Below are 19,576 nucleotides of genomic sequence, written 5' to 3'. Positions count from 1 at the left end.
ACGGGTGCATCTCTCTTCAACATCTCTAATTGTAAATCGATTCTGCAGACATTTTCCCATTATATAGAGAAAACAGTGAGCTCTAAATAAATGCTGACTGGCTGGGTAAGCTTTATTTGAAAATTGATTCAATTTATAAAATCCAATTTCAATGCTGAAAGCCACAATTATTAGTAGATTTATTATCCCACACTGATGGCGGACGTGTATAATTATATTTCAAAATAGAAAAAGTCATTAGAGAGTTGTTGCTGCGATGTTCAAACAAGTGATAAATCACGCTGGCAAGGTTTTAATTATAGCAGGCCAGTTTTTATGCTTTTCCTTTTGCTGAATTCTTCCCCTAGCTCACATGCATTAGTTCTTCATTTGGCACTGGACTGAAGTTTTCACCCGTTTGTGTTTCCAATTGTTTCAGACGGAGCAGTTTATCGTCCTCTGGCTGCTATTCATCCTCATTCTTGTCGGCAACTCTGCGGTTTTGGCAGCCCTCTTACTGGACAGGACGAGAGCGAAGTCGCGCATGAACTTTTTCATCATGCATCTTGCCATTGCAGGTAAACGTAAAAACAAATTTATACAAAATATCATCAGGAGATGAACGAGGGAAAAATATTGTGAAATTGGAAAGAAGACCGAGTTTGTCTGATATAATACCAATAAATCAAAGAAGGAATTGTAGTAATATAAAAAATTTCTACAGAAATAACAATTTTCAATGACTTTGCCTTCAAAAGCTTTCTCATGTCGCGAGGAATCGTTTCCAAGCAAAGAGTACTTCGTCTGTTATTTGTATTCTTTTATTTATTTTATAACATTAAAAAGAACCTTTTCAAAACAAGCCTTTATATTGGCTCCGATTGCCGTCCGACGCGGAGCAAAAAAAAATATTCAAAAGAAATGGCAGCGACGACGAGACACATCTCTAGCTGCATAATTTAATTGGAGAACGAGTTCCTTTTCTGTGAGAGAGAGAATCAATCTCGGAGGGCCGGCAGCTGGAGCGACTCCAAGAAAATCATCTGCGTTCGGAGACGGCAAAAAATTAGAGACGGTTCTTTAAAATTTATTTAGCTAGTCAATTGAGAACGAGAGCAAAACAACGAGAATCCAATTATCCGAGTACCTTTGTGTGTTTCTTTCAGACGTCGCCTCTTTATCTAGCCAAAAATTAATTTTTGCCTTTTTGGCGGCCGAACAAGGGACGACCGATTTGGATCAGAATGCGAGCGCCGCTGTGTGTGATTATTACGTCGATCTAAATAATAAGCACACACTTTATGAAAAAAGACGAGGCCTTGCCTGCGGCCGCTTTTTGTCTGCTGTGGCCAGCAAACAGCCTCGGCCTCTCAATTATTATCCAGCTAATAACATTAAATTTATGCTTTTTTGCAGACCTCAGTGTTGGCCTGATAAATGTACTGACGGACATTGTGAGCAAGCACGTCGTGTCTTGGTATGCTGGAAATGTTGCCTGCAAGTTCATCAAGTTCCTCCAGGTAAATATCAAGATGTTGAACGCATTGTTCTCATCAGTTTTCCATAAAAAAGTATCAGCTGAACACATTTAAAATATTTAAAGTTGATGATAGTTTAAAATTTAAAAAATTAATATTATTTAATTTCAGCTTTTCTTTAAGTTATGGAAAATTTTATTTAACAAAATTTTAAATACTTTTTATAATTTTGTAAATATATTTTTTACTTCATTATTTAAGTTATTTTTAAAATTTTAAATTTTTGTATTACTATTATTTTATTTTATTAAAATATTTTTCTTAAAATTAAATATATTAAGTATCCAACACAAAATTGCCCCTTTAGGCTAATTTAATCTGTCAAAGAAATTGTATGGTGTGCTACGTTAGTCTTAGAAAATGTTAAGTGTTTCCTTCCCCCCCCCCCTCTATAACAATATAATTTTATTCCTCTAACAGACTTACAAAAAAAAGTCTTGTGTCCTTGTTTAAAAATTACAGTTTAACCAAAATCTCTTCCTCTTGCATCCAGCGGAAATTCAAACATTAGATTGTTTCTAATTCGCTTCAGCTCTGCTCGAATCCACTTTAATGCAATTAAATAAGTTAAATCGATAAAACAGCTTTTGTTCTTAAAAGGTAGATTGCTCCAAGTTAAGTTTGCAGTCTTTAAACGGTAAAATGAGTATGAGAATTAATGTCCCATTATATTCTCAAATCGCCTTCAAACTCAATTCAGTCGCTCGAGATTTTCCTCCACAATTTAACAAACTTGGTAATTGCCTCGTTCTAATAATCTCCGTGTTGTAAATTCCCCGGTACAATTAGTACCACTCAATTAAACGCCCCGAACTCTTGATTCCAAATTAATAAAACAAGCGCTGTTTTGCACAAACAGTCCGGCAAAGTTCCGCTCCAAAGTTTGATTTGATCGTCTGAAGCTGTATGAAATACAACAGAGACGCGCGGGAAATTTTCAACTGATTGTGAGAAGCTTGGAAAAGTTTATAATCCCTCTCACCATTCTCGAGTTTCTCGCTCCTGCGTCGCGTCCGCGCCCTTTATATGTGTCGAAGTTACATAATTTTCTGACTGTGAGTCTGAGCATGCAATTCACTCTGCAGCTGCTTGGATTTTTTTCAACCGATATTGTATTGACATTTTTTAATAAATTTTCTTCTTCAACTCGAGCGTATATCTAAGTAAGCTTGGCTGAACAAATTTAATTCCTTCTTCGAGTTATTTTATTAAAGAATAGAATTTTTCTTGCTTCGGACTGCGCGAGATGAATTTTTCAAATTAAAACTTGCACTTTTAGGCTTTGGTAACTTACGCCTCCACCTACGTGCTCGTCGCACTGAGCATCGACCGCTATGATGCAATCAGGCACCCCATGAATTTCTCCGGCAGTTGTGAGTATATTTTTACTAAACGAGCTCATCTGTGCATGCACTTTTGCGCGTGTTTCAATTAAAAAGAGTGTTGCCACCGTGCAATAAACCACTCGGTGACATATTGGACGTCGTCGGAAATGTTAATAAACTCGTGAACTGCACTCTGTGAATATGAGGGCCTATTTGAATTTTTAACGACAGGAAGACAGCAAATAACTTTTGACAAGCAACATAAATATTTCAAAAAACTGTTATTGCGTACAAGACTCTAAATTTAAATGTGCATCCTAATGATTATGCGAGTTAATTTTAGATCAACGCAGCACATTGACGATTTTTCTTAAATATCTAAATGTTCTTCTCAAAATTATACGTCAATATTTTTCTAAGGACTACAGTTACATATTTCAATAAATTAATCAAAATGATGAATTTTTTAATAGTCACAATCTATTTGCTCGATTAAATTTTAATTAGCTTGTTGGACAGAACACTAAAATTAAAAATAAATTTTAGTATTTTTAACTCATTCATACATTCTTTTAACCATTCATTGCTTGCTCACTGTCTGTCTGGTTTAACTAAGTTCATTTCATTGTAAATTTTCAACACTTTTTCACTGTCCACTTATTTTTACGACAAAGCTATTTTCGCTGACTTCTCTCGACTATAGTTTTTGCGTCGCACTCATTTGGCGCTCTCTACTGCTCCCGAGTTAAAATTTTAATTGGCTACTTGAGCGTTGCTAAACGCGCGTGTCACGAGCAATAAAATAAAAAGCAATGCGCGGCTGCACTGAGTGAGTGAATGAACGAATGTTTGTCTTTAATTTGCATCTGACTGCATTTAGGGCGTCGGGCTCGGATTCTGATCGCGACGGCGTGGATGCTCAGCGCCCTGTTCTCGGCGCCCATCATGTTCCTCTTCGAAGAGCGCCTCGTCCAAGGTAAGGATGGATTTAACTTTGTTATTACGGCTCAAGTCTCATATTCTCTTTGCGCGCGCTTGATCACGATCCGGCCGGCGCTCTGCTCTTATCTCAAATTACGCATCTCTCTTTAATTTCAACCCGAGCGCATGTAATTTTACGCCAATCGCGAGTAGCGAACTTAATTATCGGTGTCTTCCAAGAGCGGCTGAATTATTACATCCAAAAAAGCTTCACGGTCTCTCGTAATTAGTTTTTATCGCCATGGCTCATCACACTCTATGGAGCTATAAATCATCCGTCTTTCTCTCTGATTTATGATTTCTGAAATTGAATCATCGCGAAAGCATCTATAAAATAATTTGGAACAAAAACCTTCCGCTAGTTTTCGTGATTTACTATTACGAATATGATTTGATTTTTAGCTTCTTTATTCCTATAAAGCTTGAAGCACATTAAGTAAGTGTCTTCTATAAAAATGTAAATTGTCGCCGATTTTTTGTATTGTTCTTTTTCTTTATCAATTGTTTTGGAATGTCAACCAAATAAAATTATCTCGAATGTGCGTCGCAATTTTAGAATCCGCATGCTCATATCTCTCTAGAGCGGACAACTTTGTCCCGTCAGAGACAAACACGCCCTAACAGAAACGACTTCATTTTATGAAATGGGGTCTCGTGCAAATATAATCCGCACACAAATCCCCCCTACAAATAAAACCAGCAAGGTCCAAGCAAGCCAACTCTAAATCTGCGGAAGACTAATGTTTTCGCTAATTGGGCTTGTCGCGTCACAAGCAGCTGTCCAGTCGATTTAGACAGGTTTTGCTTCAAGTGGGATAAGAGGTGCCAAAGTCATGTACGCCAAACAATCTTGACACTTTAACGGCGAGACTGGCTTTTTAATCTTTTATTTGGAAAAAAACATTAACTCCTTGATTTTTTGCACAAAAACTCTTTCCAAGTGATTTAATGTGGTATTATAATTATGATAAATATAAAAAGAGAATTTATAATATACAGCCAAATTTAATTTAGAATTTCGTCAATAATAATGAATAATATGAGTATATAAAATTTTCATGCTTGCGTCAGTCTAATATTTCAGCAAAAGTGAAGTTTGTTTAATTTACAAAAAAAAAAGAAAATTTATTACTCTATTGAAAAGTTGCAATCTAAAATTTAACATTCATTTTTACTTCAGGACTTGCACATTATTTGAATTTTATTCATTTGTAAAATATTTTTCACAAAAAAGTATTTTAACTAATTTTCAGAACAACCGCAGTGCTGGATCGAACTTTCGGAGCAGTGGCACTGGCAATTGTACATCACCTTGCTGGCGGTGGTGCTCTTTTTCATCCCTGCGTGCATCATCACCTTCTGCTACACGGTGATCGTGGCCACAATCTGGGCCCAGGGCAAAGTCCTCGGCACCCAGCCCGCCAGGTCAGCGAAAGTCGCGAGAATGAAGACGCCCACCAGGACCAGTATGTAGATCTGATTGCTTTTTCGCTTAATTTTTTGAGGCTGAAATGATTTATTCCATTTTTTTAACCCTTCTCTTTGCGCTGCTCGGCGCACGCACACATCATATTATTTACTTTGTCGCCGCTCCAACTGACCGCAACTATCACAAGAGTGGCTCAAATTTAAATCTCGAAGTTCATAAATATGAATGTCCGTCCGCTCTTGGGATGGATTTTGCGGACTTCTCTTGGCCAAGACTCAGCCAGGAACGAGCTGCTGGCGAACTCCAGCTGTGACGACAGCTAATTTTTTGCTCTGAGCAGGGATAGATGCTGCTTTTGTGGATCATAGGAAACTGTTAAACCACAAAACAAAAAACTTGCTCTGCTTTCAATTGTGACTTTTTAGTTAAATTGAAGATCTGTGTTGCAATGTTAAATTTAAAATCATAATATTTAAAAATATTTTTTTTAATTCTCTAGTTATGTTTCTTGAAAACATAAAAAAAGGGTATTATAAATTATTTTTAATAAAATCAAAATGAAAGATATATAGACGATTATTACATATTTTTTTAATGCTTTTTATTATAAGAATTGAAGATCGAGGAAAACAGGTTTGTTTCAAGAAATTTGGAAGAAAATACATCATGCATGTAATTGTTATTTTTTATGTAAATAGATAGAAAAGATTGATGTTATATTTCATCAATTAATTAAATGATCAAGGAAAATCCTGTCCTACTTTTCACTAAACTAAGTCAAATTCTGTTTTCCTGGAACTCTAGAGATAGTGAAGTTTCACTAGCTGTGAAAAGTGTTTTCATGTTTTTTGAAAAGAAGCAAAAACAAACGTCTCATTTATTTTGCGCAAGAAAAATATACCTTGCTCGTGCTAGACACTCCACTGAGTGTCGCTGCTGGAGTGCGCTGAAGCAAACTTTTTGCAAGTCTTTTTCTGAGTCACGCTATTCAGCATCTCACCGTTCTTCGTTTTGAAATTTATTTGCATTCCACGAAAAAGCTCTGTTTTTTCGTCATAATTACTCAAAGATTGTTTTTTCCGGTCGTGTTGATTGAACGTGGTCACGAACACGCCGCGAGATGAAAAAGCAATTATCCTGCCAATCAAAATTCGAGCGCAGATGAAAATTCGACACATTCGTTAAAAAAATTCCAGTATCGCCCAAACCCACACTTAAAGAAAAATTGTAAAGCAAACACATTTTCATGCAAATTGGATTCAAATTTATTTTCCTTGTAATTAGCATGACTAGTTTTGCTAATTGCACCGCCCACTTGTACGCGTTCGTGTTGAAATCTGAGCTGACGGCAGCAAAAAAGTAACATCTCCATCTGCCGGACCTAATTTTTTTTTATCGTTGCGGGTTGCTGACACAATTTGCAATTTGAACGCAACACCATAACAGGTGGCTCGCGCTGATCGCCGCACAAAAATAATGATAATATTCAGCGTACGCAAAATACTATCCAAGTGAATTGCCGCCGCCGGCATCTGTCACTTTTGCGAATTCTTCTTTCCTTCAGCAGCAAGACGACTCGGCACGTCGGAAAGCTACTTTTGAAACATTGCGAGGAAGAGTTTAATGGTCCGTGTTCTCTCGCGAAAGGTGATGTAAGCGCGAAATGACGAGGCGCTCATTCCCGACCGTGCAGAGATAAAATTATTTCGGCACGGGTAATTTTCAAAATTGCTTTTAAATGTGAAGGCAATCTGTGAGATTTCTTCACAAATGCTTTGAATTGAATATTTTAATGATGAAATTTTTTGCTTGTATGCCATTCATACTGAAAATTGAAAATCATTCACAGAATTTTTTGTTTCATGCAAAAGATTAAATGAAATTTTCAAGGAAAACCTATGATATTATTTTATTTTTATAATTTCCCTGCATTAGAATGAATTGATTATTCATTATTTTGCAAGAGTAATACTACCTCTAACAATAAGAAGAAAATGAGTGATGAAAATTTTGGAAGCTTGATTTTGAAACTGATAATAATCGTTCAATTTTTCAAGGCCGTTTGCCATAACATGTTCATAAAAATTGTGAAAATGATCATACATGTTCTTCACAAGCAAATTTAAGAGTGCCTGAGAATTGGAAATTTAAACATGAATAATTTATCCATAAATGATCTTATTGATATTACCTGTGAACAGTAAAAAAAAAACTCGAATTTTGTAGCAGATATAAAATAATTTAAAATTAAATAATGATATTTAAATTATTAATAAAGTGAAATTAATTATTTAAAAAATAGTAAGCAGAATGCTACTTTTTAGACCACAAAATTTAATACTCAAATTTTGTTCCTTTTGCTTGTGTATGGAAATTGTCAAAAAATCCGTGTTTTCTGTTATTAATCTCTTTGATCAGTGTTTTTTTATATTTATTTCATTTCTGTTGCAGACGGCCACACTGAAGAAGAGGCAGATTGCAGGCGGGCAAGCTCTCGAGGCCTGATTCCAAGAGCCAAAATAAAAACAGTCAAAATGACACTCGTCATTGTGTTTGGTGAGTGATTCAAAAGCATACACACAATGACAGCCGGCAGCTCTTTAATATAGGTGCAGGAAAACGGCAGCGCCTATGCTATAGTCCAAAAATAAAATCAAACATAAAAAAAGCGTTTCGGAGAAGAGAGAGAGAGACGCGTCCACAATTTTCTAGAGCGTCGCTCCCTCACTCAAATTTATTTCTGATCTTTTTTATCGTGGCCACTCGCTAATATTTTCAAGAGTGGTAGTGCCGAATATTATTACAAAAAGAGCGTGCGTGTGACGTGCGTTTCAAAGCAGGGGGTGCTTTTGCGTCAGAAATGAAAACGAAACTGTCCCGCTCGAGAGCTCTGTTTTTGAATCGCCGATCTGCCGGCTGTCAACCTTCTGATTTATGGATTTCAATTTGTCGACTGCATTCATTTCGCTGCTTCTGCTGCATCTATTTCGGACCGACTAGGCCGGCGGGCTGCCGCTTGAAAGTGAAACTCTTGCCGAGATATTAATTATCCCGATTAATTTTTCTTTTTGCTTGCGTGCGGCTATAAATATTTTGACACTGCCCCGACTTGAAAGTGCAACCCCATTCGAGTGCCAAGTTTCATCAACCACTTCACATAGTATGGTCTTTGAACTTGTATGTGTAATTCATTTCCTACAACATCATTTCCGCAATCTAAAAAGAGCAAACAATGGACTAAAAATATAATTTACCTATCACTACGTTTATTGAAACAAGAACTTTATATGTAAAAAGAAGAAAAATATTTTTTTTTTGTCAAAATTCAAAATAACATGTAATAAACAACAATATTTTAAATTTACATAAAAAAAAAACATATAGAAATTAAAAATAAAATTATAATAAATAGGCTACATAAATTATACATAAAAAATATAAAAATATCTCTGCAAAAGCACATTCTATTATAATTTATTTACATTTGAAACTCCCCTTATATTTTTTATTAATTTAATAATTTATTAGAATTTTTAAAAGGCTTCTAAGCGTAATTATCAATTATATGAGTGCTCATTGTGTCACTTGGTCCTTTGTTTCTGACTGGCATACTTGTTTCCAGGTAAAACATGTTATCATTATACTATTTTTTTATCTTTGCAAAGCAGCAGGCCAACATAAGCAAACAGCTCAACACAATACCACTATGTTGATAATTTATTCTGATTTATTCCATCATTAAAATTATCCTCAATAATTTTGTTTGCAGTTTTCATCCTATGCTGGAGCCCGTACTTTGTGTTTGACCTGCTCCAGGTGTACGAACAGGTACGTAATTTATTGGTGCTGCACGTTGTTGGAAATATCCTTCAAGTGACTTGACCTATTAGTCTCAAAGCGATCAACCTTTTCATTTATCAGCAGACTAAAACCAGAGCGCGGCTCTCTGCGGAACAGATTGACAAGTCTCCAACGTGGCTCGAATTAATTTCCAGCGCCGGCTGCACGTCTTGAATAAATTATCGGCACCTTTTTTGTTCAACCGCGTCTGCTAATCGTGTTGAATGGATAATTTAATAAGCTTGTCGAGGTTTTTAGAAGAAGTTAGGACGAAATGAACGAAAGAATTTAAATTTAAAAAGAAAAAAAAATAGTTTCATTCCCTTGGGCTAATACAAGCATCCAAACCTACAGAAAGATTTTTAATGACATTTTGACAGGTTGAGATTTACAGCCCGCGTGGGGAACTAGTTCCATATACCGAGACTCTTAATTAATTATTTTATAATGAGTAAACATTAAAATGCAGAGGCGCCTGTTTGTTTTTCTGCGATTTAATTAATTAACGGCAAATGAGGGAGAAAAATTGCCAACATCTTGACTTAACTGCTGGTCCTTGGAGTTGTTTTTAATTAGTAATTCAACCTCTTTCGATCTTTCGCTTCTTATCCTACAGTTCTCTCAAGAGAGAATTTTTCTTTCGTCACTTATCTGCTTTTTTTTGCATGACGTGTTTTGCACGAAAATCTATTTCTTGACTTAAGACTGCTTCACCCTGTAAACAGACTTTTACGACTTCGGTTTTTTCTATCTTACTAAATTTTTTTTCTCTCATTGTTTAAAATACTGAATTTATTACTACAAGTCTGATGCTAGTTATAAGTTCTAAAAAAAACTAATCATCTGATATAAGTAAGAGGATTAAGTTGGTTGCAATCTCTTTGTCCGTGACTAAAATAATTCAATATCGCTGATCCAACCATTGAAAAATCATATATAAACCTTCGGTGTTCACTCTATTAATTCAGTCACAATAATGGTAATATTTGTTTGCACGTGTACACTTCTTTTGTGGGCATTGTTTCGACCGGCAATAAATTGAGCCATATAATGCAGATGGTATCGGCGTAATTGCAGGTGCCGAGGACGCAGACCACCGCGGCGGTGGCCACCTTCATCCAGTCGCTGGCGCCGCTCAACTCGGCTGCCAATCCAGTCATCTACTGCCTCTTTTCCTCCAGCATCTGTCGCTCGCTCAGGTATAACACACACGGCCAATTTCGGTCTTATTCAGTTATGCCCAAACAAGCCCTCGCTCGTTTCTTACACACTCTTTCCTCACGACGACGAGCACATAATCAATTTGCACACAAATTGTGTGCCTTATTGTTTGTCTAGGAGGAAATTGAGTTTCGCTTGCAATGCGTAAATATCCGGGGCTATTTTCGGAAATTGTAAATTACTATACAAACGCGTGGTTTGATTGCACATTCACGTCATGAGTTGTCTAATAATTAACATTAGTTATGCATGCCACGATTTAAAATTAGGTTACATGCCCCAAGAAATTTAGTTTGTAAACATAGAGCAAGCTTTTCTCTTGAAATTTCAAATGAATTTGCATAGATACACTGCATTGTCGTCAGAGTATTTATAAATACATTTTTAAAACGTATCATTTAAATTTAATATATGCTCCGATTTTTAACTGCTTTTTTTAAATATCGTTGCCGTTCATCATGAAATATCAGGATCGGCCAAAATAAATACTTGAAAAAATCAAATAATTAATTTTATTAAGTTCACGCAAAAATAAGTTAAACAATTATGCAATTGAAGCGGAAAAAGTTTTCTAGGCTCTGATGCCATAAGACCAAATCAGACAGAATCAAACCCCTGTTCTTAAATGTGATGTAAATTGATCTTTTATTATTTTTAATTTAATATTTTTTCCCTCTGAATCTCATTTGTTTCCTGGTTATCTTCCCTTGTACAATTTGAAAGATATTATTTGACAAACAAATAATTTTAATTACCAGCAAGTATCGTTTGAATCACGATTTTTGTTCTTATTGAGGTGCTCCCAAGGCACGCCGAGTTGGCACGCGCGATCAGCCGGCAGTGAACCGTTTTCGAGTTCTACTCTCTCATTGAAGGAGTGCGAGTTTTGCCAATACGGGCCGGGCTCTAGAAGAACAATCGCATGATTTATGGTGAAGCGAGTGTTTTCGTTGCCATTGAAGTGCGGCCGCTGATTTCTATACTCTATGTGCTCGGCACACGAATAAAAAAGGCTCTTGCGCCAGCAATTCCAGAAATGTAATGTGCACTGAATTGTAATTGAAGCGTGCGGTATGATGGCCTGGTACGCAATAAAGCAAGTGCGACCGTTGTCGTCGCCCGCGTTAATACATCGCGAACAACAATCGCACTATAAATTGTGTTCCATCTCGGCCGAGCAAAACACAAGAGACGCTGGAATGGCCTTTTTAGTAATTTGTGGGCTCGCGAATATATATACCAGCATTTTCTCTTTCGCTTGACGAGATTGAGTCGAGGGACGTCAACAGCGCGCACATTTTATTAACACGCTGCCGAGGAATTTTTCAGAAGGAAATAAAGAGTGTCCCCCAAGGGCAAGATCATACTATTATGCAAATGCGCGTCATGAATAAATAATTTCGGCTCTGCGAATTCAGTTCTGAGTAATTGAATCTTAGCATTTTGACAGTGCCTTTAAAAAAATCACAGTGTAGGGTCTTGACTGAAATGAATTAATTTTTATATATTTTAAATTCTAGCTCCATAATACATAAATTTTTGTTCTGACCAAAGGAAAACCATATTTAGATAATTTTAAATTTTTTTGTTGGTTTCTGAAAAGTGATGCTTTCATTTATATTATTTTTTAAATAATTTCATATAATATTTTCAAAGGGATGCTTTTCATGATTTATAAGCTCTTAAAGTAAAACATGATAAAAGAAAGATTTTAGAAAATAAATTGAAATACTGGGGTTTTTGGTGTGAGAATTTATTAATTAATATTTATTTAATGCATTGGAGGAACTAGTTTCCTGGTCCTGCTACGATCTTAAATTTTGCTGTGCAATATAGATTTTAGCGGATTTTAGTATCTCAAATTTAAATTCTGCATGGTTAATTTCCGCAGGAAGTTGCCACCCCTGGTCTGGATTCCCTTCTTCCGACGAGGGACCGACACCATCCCCCCAGGTGCTCTGAGCAGCTCCTCAGGTTGGAGAAACGTCCCTGGCGTCCCTGGCAGCAGAGATAGCACGTCACTCAGCGAACTCGCCTCCCGCTCCTCGAGCAGCAACGCGTACAATCGCTCCACCTGCAAAGGGTCTCCTCGGACCATCGCCGCCTCACGCAGGATGCTCTGAAATAGTCGGGCCCTGGCAAGACTCAACAAAGAGGTGTAACTTTCAGGTTTACTGACCTGAAAATGTACATATGTGTGTTGTGCTGAACGTAAATCTCAATTCGAGAGCGGGCGACCAGGAGAACTTGACTCAAGTGTCTTGGAGCTATGCAACCTGTGTGACATGCGTGTCAATGTGTTGCATACCTTTCGATTATAAAAGAATCAAGTGAACCTGGGAGCCTCATGACCGCGTATTCATGGGTGTTGAATAGTCGTCTTTGTTTCACCTCAAGATCGTACCTTGTTCACTTCTACTTCCGGGACAATTTTTCTCCGCGCTTTTTACACCTAAAATTTCAATCTTAATCCTACTATATGGTATATGGTGGGGCAAATTTTCTGCTCCCTGAGAACTTTTGTGTCTTCTTTACTCAAGAACATCCGACAATATGTATTAACCCTCGACGAACAAAGCGAGCACAGTATTTATTTGTGTAAATACAACAGAAGTATTTTAATATCTTTAAAAAAAATTATATGATACATTAAAAATATATAATGACAAATCTCTACTCACGCAAACTGGACTGTGTGTTGTATTGAAGAGCTTGAATGCTTTTATTTTAATTGATGAAGACTGATGTTTTTATTTATAATTGTAAGTTGAAGACTCGGTAATCATAATTTAATTTCCTTCTGTGGATGTCTATACGTGATCGAAGTGAAAAATCATAAAAATAATGAATGTACGTTTGGACAACATAGCTTTGATTGTTTAGTGTTTTGTTGTATTTGAAAAAATTACTGTTTAAATTTTAGGGGTTAAAAATGGAGTGAAAATTATGCAAATTCTCAATAAATTATTGCTAACGATAATTCCTGTTTTATGTATTGTAAAAAAAGAAAAAGAAAATTAGGTGATGTGCTACACTTTTGTGTCACATGAATAAATTTGTCTATATTTGTTACAACGTGGCTATGATGCATTAAATAAATGTTTGATGTTCAATAACGGAGGTATCATTTCAAAGACACTACAAAAATCTGGATCATATTTTTTTTAATCACGTATTTATAACACATGCAATGTAGTATTTTGGTGTGTAATTTCAATTAAAGACAGTATTTTAGCTGTGGAACATTCACAATACACTTAGACTCGTAAATACTGCAAACTGGCAAAATGAGATAATGGAATGAATTACTTTTAATATATGCGTTCATTCATTATACTGGCCATTCAATGGCAGTAATTTCATAGTGATGGCCAAGCTTTGAGCTTGTACGAAAGCACCAGCAAATAAACAACCCAAGTTGTGGGATTTTTGACAACATATAGGAAACCCAACATTGAATCGCTTCAAATAAAATGGCACAAACGTGGAACAATATCAATGACTAACAAAGTGGAGATTTTCAGTTTGTTGCAAATATTTTGTAACATTAACTTTCCGGCTAGGGGCTCTTCCTACCTTTAGGAATAATTATTCAAAAACTCTTTAACTTGTTAAAACCTTACTCTAACTATAGGAAGATTGTTGTGCTATATAATGGCAATAATAGGTTCGTAACGTGGATTCTGAGTTAATCTCAATAGTTGATTTAAGCTTTAGAAACGTTTCCTAATAATATAAGTGCTCAGCTAGTTTTCAGGGACAAAGATTCACACCCTCTAAAAACTTCAGGTAAAATGGTTATGTGAAAACCACGTCTCCAATTATAAATATAAGGTTCGTAGATTATCATTATCACTTAGTCGGGTAAAATTACTAGTTAATTTTTGAGCATGCTGCCTTGAGTCTAGACCGATTTTGATTACACACAGAGACAAAATGAACAGTGTAAAACAGGAGGTGTCATCTACAGTTGTGGAAAGTTGACAACAAGTTCCCTAGACTGCCGGACGAGCAGCCAAAGACTAGCCGTCATGAAACTCCGATGTCTGTAATTATGCTCCTATCGTGCGTACAGCTACAATTGGTGCGTTGAAACTGCAAACTGGTAGGAAGAGCCAAAAGGTTCAGGAGGTGCTACTGCTTGCGCCACACCTGGTAGAACACCCAATCCTCCATGAAACTGGGCACGAAGGCGTGGTCACGACTGAAGTCCACTGGAGTTTCCAGTTTCTTCAGCTGCTCTTCGTACATGGCAAGGGCAGTCGGACACGAGATTCCGTTTCCCTGTATCATTTCAAAATTAAAATTAGTCAATCAAACCATAAGGATAAATATTACATGGGTCATGAATTTTCCACTCGGCTTCAGCACTTTGAGTGCCTTGTTGAGAATGAGTCTGATAAAATCCCAGATTTCACCCTGAGGGGTGGTTGAAAGAGGAATATCAGTGAGATCACCAAAGACGTAGTCGAACGTCTTTCCATCAGAAATGTACTGGTCCAGCCACTTGATGCAGTCACCAACAATTATCTGCAGGGATCAGAGGATTTATTTTTCATGGAAGAAGGATTTGCGATGAAAGTGCCTTATAATTTTCTGCATCGTAGGTGTCGAGGCAGGTTCCGCAGCACTTGCGCAAGTACTTCTTGCACGACTGCATCACAACATCATCAATTTCAAGCATGGTAACAAATTTGGGCTTTTCCTTGAGAAGCTCCCACAGCAGGGCACCATCACCGCCACCCAAGATCAGCACTTCTTTGCCCTCGAAGTTTTCTTTCCCTCTTTGCATGAGGGTTTCAGTGTAAACGAGATCACTGTCAGCAAGATCTGGAAATATTTTCCATTTTAATTAATTACAATTTTTTTGAAGTGTCAGTATTGCTATCCAAATCTACAATAAGCCATTTTTTATCAAAGAAAATTTGCAAAATGATTGCTTTCAAAATGTATAAATAATATTATAAATGATTACTTACTCTGAAGGTCATCCAAAACAAGCATATTGCCAAAAGTCGGCGAGTGGAAAATTTGCACTTTTTGGAACGGAGTTTGCTCCTCGAACAGGAGCTCGTCAAAGTCGTACTCCAGCACTCTTTCGTCTGCAAGCAAAATTAATATTAGCACGTGGAGTCAAGCTCAAGAGCCATCGCCCCGCTTCTCGACAGCAAAAGGGACGAGCATGCGTGCCATATCAGATTATGAATGCGGTGATCATGATGGAGGTAAAATGAAATAATTAATATCAGAAAGTAACGGACTGACCTGAAGAGACTAGATATCTATTGATGAAACCACCTCTCTTGAAGGCAGGGTATTTGTGGTGGCGCACGCTATTGAGTTTTGGGACCAGCAGCGACTCAATAGTCCGTACTTGCTGCAACACATGCATCTACCTTTTTAAACTCATGCATTTATGTTTATAAAAAAAATATGGGCATGCCAAATTAAAACAATAGGACTGCCAGAGATAAGTATGGAGTTTTTTGTATGAGATAATGGTAATGGCTTGATGATTTACAATGATTAGGAATGGACTGTGCCGAACTTTTGTAAGCTACAAACCTTTTTTTGGAAAGACCTTCTCACTAGAGTCTCCCATTGATCATTTCTTTTATTCATTTTAGTGAGAAGGTCTTGGGACACTGAAGGCGTAAATTTTACAAAAATCTAAATTGATAGGGGAATGTGTGCTACGGTGGCAAGTCACCTGAAGTTGTCATGTACACATCCAAAGTAGCACCTCTGCGCAGGGCAGGCAGAATTTTGCCTTTGCAGGCGCCCAAGGTGTCCTTAATCTGACACTCTAAGGCCCGGCATTGCTGTGGTTACATTTCAGTTAATCACTTTGGCACACTTTTAAATTTAACTTGTGTAAGGTATTATAAAAAAAATATAATTAATGGGGGATTTTTACAGAAGAAAAATAAAATTAGAAAATTTAATTTTTTTCTTACGTCGAAAGTCAATAGAGCCTCATCTTCATCCCCTCTGTAGTACTCAATGCTGATGGAAACCAGGCCTGGCCCTCGGAAGGCCCTCAGAGTGACGAGGCAGCTTTTGGGGCCTGACCACAAAATCAAGAGCCCGTCGGCCCCGCAATCCTGCATCATGTGCATGTTCAAGCCTGGGATGAATTTCTCCAATACTTGATGCACATCAGTTTGGATGTTTGATCCAGAATCTAGCCAATTAATGCACCATAAATTAATTAAAAATTTTTAATAAATGATTTATTTATTGAACTTCAATACACACCCAGTTTTGTTGGTTCGCTAACTTTAAAATCCATCAGGATAGTGTTGATTGCCATTTTAGATTTAAGTCAAGTCAAATATATTCTGAAAAAAATCGCATAAGAATCAATTAGCAAATATTAAAAGTGATCAGACACGAATGACACGATTATTGATTTTGCAGAGTTTTGATAGAATTGCACCTCAAAAATTTGTTTCAAAAAGAAAATCAGTTAAATTTAGGTCGGATTTTAAAACGCCTTATAAGCAAACTGCTACATAATGAAGGCACTTCACGCAGAAAAAAACTCCACTGGGGGCCTATCTGCCAGGGGCTCAATAAACACTTGTCTCTTGCAGCAATACCGACATGCCTTTCATCAAGTTCTCCAAGTAACAGAGAGCCGGTGCAAGGGAAACATTTTTGAGGCTTCTATTTACTGCCCTGTGGCCACTTTGATCGCTGCAGATGAAATCATTCTACTAACCAATAATTATTCTCTCAGGATATCTACTAATTAGGTCCTCAGCGGTCACGGACGCGTGGGAAAATTGCAAATAAACGAGGTGCAAATTTCGCCAATTTAGTTTAGTGCTCTCAGCTATCGTCGACGGTCACGCCCCTGGCGGAAAACAGTGGAAGTTCTGTGAAGGAAACACACCCCCAACATCGTCCCCAGCCAGCTGAAGCTGAAATTATTTATAAATATTCGGTCAACACACTAGACAGGGGCGTAGAAAGAAAATCAGCTCTTGTTCGCGTGTTTAAGGTGAGACCTCTACATAATTTAAAAAATTTAATTTATCAGTTTCTAAAATTTGGTAGAAGAATCGAAGAATGGACGACGAGTTGCCAGCCCGAATCGCGAGTATGGAGCCTTCGGTGACGATAACGCCAATCCCCGCCAACATGCCCCCAACCCCACCGACCTCGTTCATCGAGTCAAACACGATGGCCTCGATCACGGTGGTGCCGCCGCAGCAGCCGTCCATGTCCAAGTACGCCCAGCTGCTCGCGGTCATCGAGGAAATGGGCAAAGACCTCCGGCCGACGTACGCCGGCAGCAAGACGGCCGCCGAGAGACTTAAGAGGGGCATCGTCCACTCGCGAATTCTGGTCAGGGAGTGTCTGATGGAGACTGAGCGGAGCGCGAGACAATGAGACGCGGCCAAGGAGGACTCGCAGCACACGCTGTCCGAGATTCTCAAACTGATCGACCTGATTGCAAAGTGCGATAGCAATGCAAATGAAAAAAGGTGAAATTTTCATAGCCATATTATAATTAGTTTCATTTTGGGGTTTTCAGACCAAATCAAATGATTTTCTAGAATTATTTGCAAATTTTTTTAAATTTATTTCAATTTATTTCTGATTTATTGTCAGTTTTTTCACAATTCTAAACCAGAAATGAAAATTTTACGAAACAGCAGCAAAAAGTTGAAACTTAATTTCAGTTTGGGTTTTATTATGGCTACTTTTTATAATTTTTTAGATTACATTTTCGGGCTTAATTTTTTATACATCTTACCCAACCTTTCTGCATCCTAAGGGACCAGAATTGCAAAGCTGGAAAAGTAAATTTGAGCCGTGTGAAGAACAAATACTTGAAATCAAAATAACATCTTGCAAATACGAGAACAAAAATGAAATTATTGTGTAATAGTTAAAACAAGTTTACCAGTCAAAGGAGCTTTACGAATTTTGTGTTTGCTGCCATGTTTCTAGAGAGATCTACTCAAAGACTGCCAACGACACAAGATTTTTTTATGATTTTTGTAGCCAGTATTCAATTTTAAGTTAAGATCGATGAGCAGTGAAATTTTTCTGCTATAGTTTGTTGCCATATTTTTAGTGCTACTCTCTGGTACCTGTGTGTGCTGTTTGACAATTTACTCATGCCAGTGGTAGCGATTTTGATTAATCATGCAAGTTTTTCCTGCTCATCAGCAAAACCCAAAGCTCGTCTATCAGCATTAGTCGTAAGAAGACACGGAGAAGTCTGAATATTTGTATTATTATATTACTATATTGAATATATTGTAAACCAACCAATTCATGTGACGGGTATTCACAATAGACGCACGTAGCCTTTTCTCAAGAGAGTATTGAACCATGATAAAGGTGTTGAATTACAAATTTTAGGTGCAAGCAACCACCTTGATATATACTATGCTGCATTGTTAGAATTAAAAATAGATAATTATATTATATACATATATGGCGACGTTGATACTATTATAATATTATGTATACTGACACCATGTTTAGATTTATATATTATACCTCTGCACTCTGCATGACTTAATAATTGTTGAACAGAGCAATATGTCAATAAAATATACACATTAATGTTCACAATTCCTTGAATATATTATTTCTGTTAAATTCCTTATAATATTGCACAAACAACACTCTTAATGAAATTTGAGTCATGAAAAATATGAGCATAGAATCTGTAATTTTGAAAGGAAAAAATTAATCTGACTAAAAAAATAAATTTAGTATTTTTGGGCTTGAAAACTTCAATGCAGAAAAAATTGGGTAATCCCGTCATGAATTACATGAATAAATTAGCCTCAGGATGAGAGCGGAAAATCCAGAAGTACATATTAAGCGCAAACATTGTGTTGCTTATACAGCAAAAATTGAATTATTGCGAACGGATTTAATAAAAATTTAATTTTCAACTGTCCAAATAAATAGAGAAACATCATAAAAATTTACCAGTTGAGTTAGAAAAAAAGAAAAATAACAGTGTAAGGAAGTTATTAAGAAGATATAAATAGATATGTTTAAGGTTATAGTTTGAATAAAAATTTGCATATTTTATATTTAATAAAGTGCTAAATGCGGAACCTCACGAAAATCCAGCATATTGTCACAGCATCTGCGCAAACTTAATTTATGGCAGGAGGAAAGCCCGCGCGAAAAAAACTTGTCTTGATCCTTGCTAATGATCAGGCACGCGACGCCTGCTTTTTCATACCTTCGCACGACAAGGTTAAATACCGCGTGCCATTTATTTT

The 19,576-nt window shown here is 36.8% G+C and overlaps 3 protein-coding genes across 6 annotated transcripts in view; 2 read left to right on the top strand and 1 right to left on the bottom strand.

Annotated features, from left to right (window-relative positions):
• Positions 1-12,777, top strand: part of LOC132196737 (cardioacceleratory peptide receptor-like) — a 45,359-nt gene extending 32,582 nt beyond the window's left edge. For both annotated transcript variants that reach the window (XM_059619578.1, XM_059619579.1), the window contains 9 exons: positions 419-557; positions 1,396-1,499; positions 2,797-2,890; positions 3,723-3,818; positions 5,077-5,289; positions 7,704-7,808; positions 9,022-9,080; positions 10,170-10,291; positions 12,205-12,777. In XM_059619578.1, coding sequence (XP_059475561.1) covers positions 419-557; positions 1,396-1,499; positions 2,797-2,890; positions 3,723-3,818; positions 5,077-5,289; positions 7,704-7,808; positions 9,022-9,080; positions 10,170-10,291; positions 12,205-12,436 — 1,164 coding nt within the window. In that variant the 3' untranslated portion in view covers positions 12,437-12,777. The remainder of the gene's footprint in view (positions 1-418; positions 558-1,395; positions 1,500-2,796; positions 2,891-3,722; positions 3,819-5,076; positions 5,290-7,703; positions 7,809-9,021; positions 9,081-10,169; positions 10,292-12,204) is intronic.
• A 667-nt stretch (positions 12,778-13,444) lies between these two features.
• On the bottom strand, positions 13,445-17,209 carry LOC132196738 (spermine synthase). Of its 2 annotated transcripts, none has more exons than XM_059619582.1 (8): positions 17,038-17,209; positions 16,572-16,654; positions 16,271-16,497; positions 16,024-16,135; positions 15,293-15,415; positions 14,899-15,143; positions 14,652-14,843; positions 13,445-14,597 (listed from the first exon to the last, which is right to left on the bottom strand). In XM_059619582.1, the coding sequence occupies exons 2-8, from the start codon at positions 16,624-16,626 to the stop codon at positions 14,448-14,450; spliced, it is 1,104 nt and encodes a 367-aa protein (XP_059475565.1). In that variant the 5' UTR covers positions 16,627-16,654; positions 17,038-17,209; the 3' UTR covers positions 13,445-14,447. The 2 variants fall into 2 exon arrangements, with proteins under 2 accessions (XP_059475565.1, XP_059475563.1); XM_059619580.1 differs by lacking the exon at positions 16,024-16,135 and adding an exon at positions 15,579-15,690 and having other exon boundaries at positions 13,446-14,597; positions 17,038-17,191.
• Positions 16,956-18,900, top strand: LOC132196739 (cyclin-dependent kinase 2-associated protein 1). Of its 2 annotated transcripts, none has more exons than XM_059619584.1 (2): positions 16,956-17,319; positions 17,379-18,900. In XM_059619584.1, exon 2 carries the CDS (start codon positions 17,388-17,390, stop codon positions 17,709-17,711), a length of 324 nt encoding a protein of 107 aa, XP_059475567.1. In that variant the 5' UTR covers positions 16,956-17,319; positions 17,379-17,387; the 3' UTR covers positions 17,712-18,900. The 2 variants fall into 2 exon arrangements, with proteins under 2 accessions (XP_059475567.1, XP_059475566.1); XM_059619583.1 differs by having other exon boundaries at positions 16,963-17,319; positions 17,376-18,900.
• The last annotated feature ends 676 nt before the right edge of the window (positions 18,901-19,576 follow it).

Source organism: Neocloeon triangulifer, unplaced genomic scaffold (genome assembly GCF_031216515.1).
Source record: "Neocloeon triangulifer isolate White Clay Creek 2 clone unplaced genomic scaffold, ASM3121651v1 ptg000012l, whole genome shotgun sequence".
NCBI lineage: Eukaryota > Metazoa > Arthropoda > Insecta > Ephemeroptera > Baetidae > Neocloeon > Neocloeon triangulifer.
This window is presented reverse-complemented; position numbering and strand designations above follow the sequence as displayed.

What these genes read in the sequence shown, in the direction of transcription:
- LOC132196738 (XM_059619582.1), bottom strand. Translation starts at nt 16,626, where the DNA reads ATGGCAATCAACACTATCCTGATGGATTTTAAAGTTAGCGAACCAACA. An exon ending in TGTTTTGGATGACCTTCAGA is followed by an intron (nt 15,144 to 15,292) that starts GTAAGTAATCAT and finishes AAATATTTCCAG; the next exon opens with ATCTTGCTGACAGTGATCTC. An exon ending in ACGATGCAGAAAATTATAAG is followed by an intron (nt 14,844 to 14,898) that starts GCACTTTCATCG and finishes TGATCCCTGCAG; the next exon opens with ATAATTGTTGGTGACTGCAT.
- LOC132196739 (XM_059619584.1), top strand. Translation starts at nt 17,388, where the DNA reads ATGGACGACGAGTTGCCAGCCCGAATCGCGAGTATGGAGCCTTCGGTG.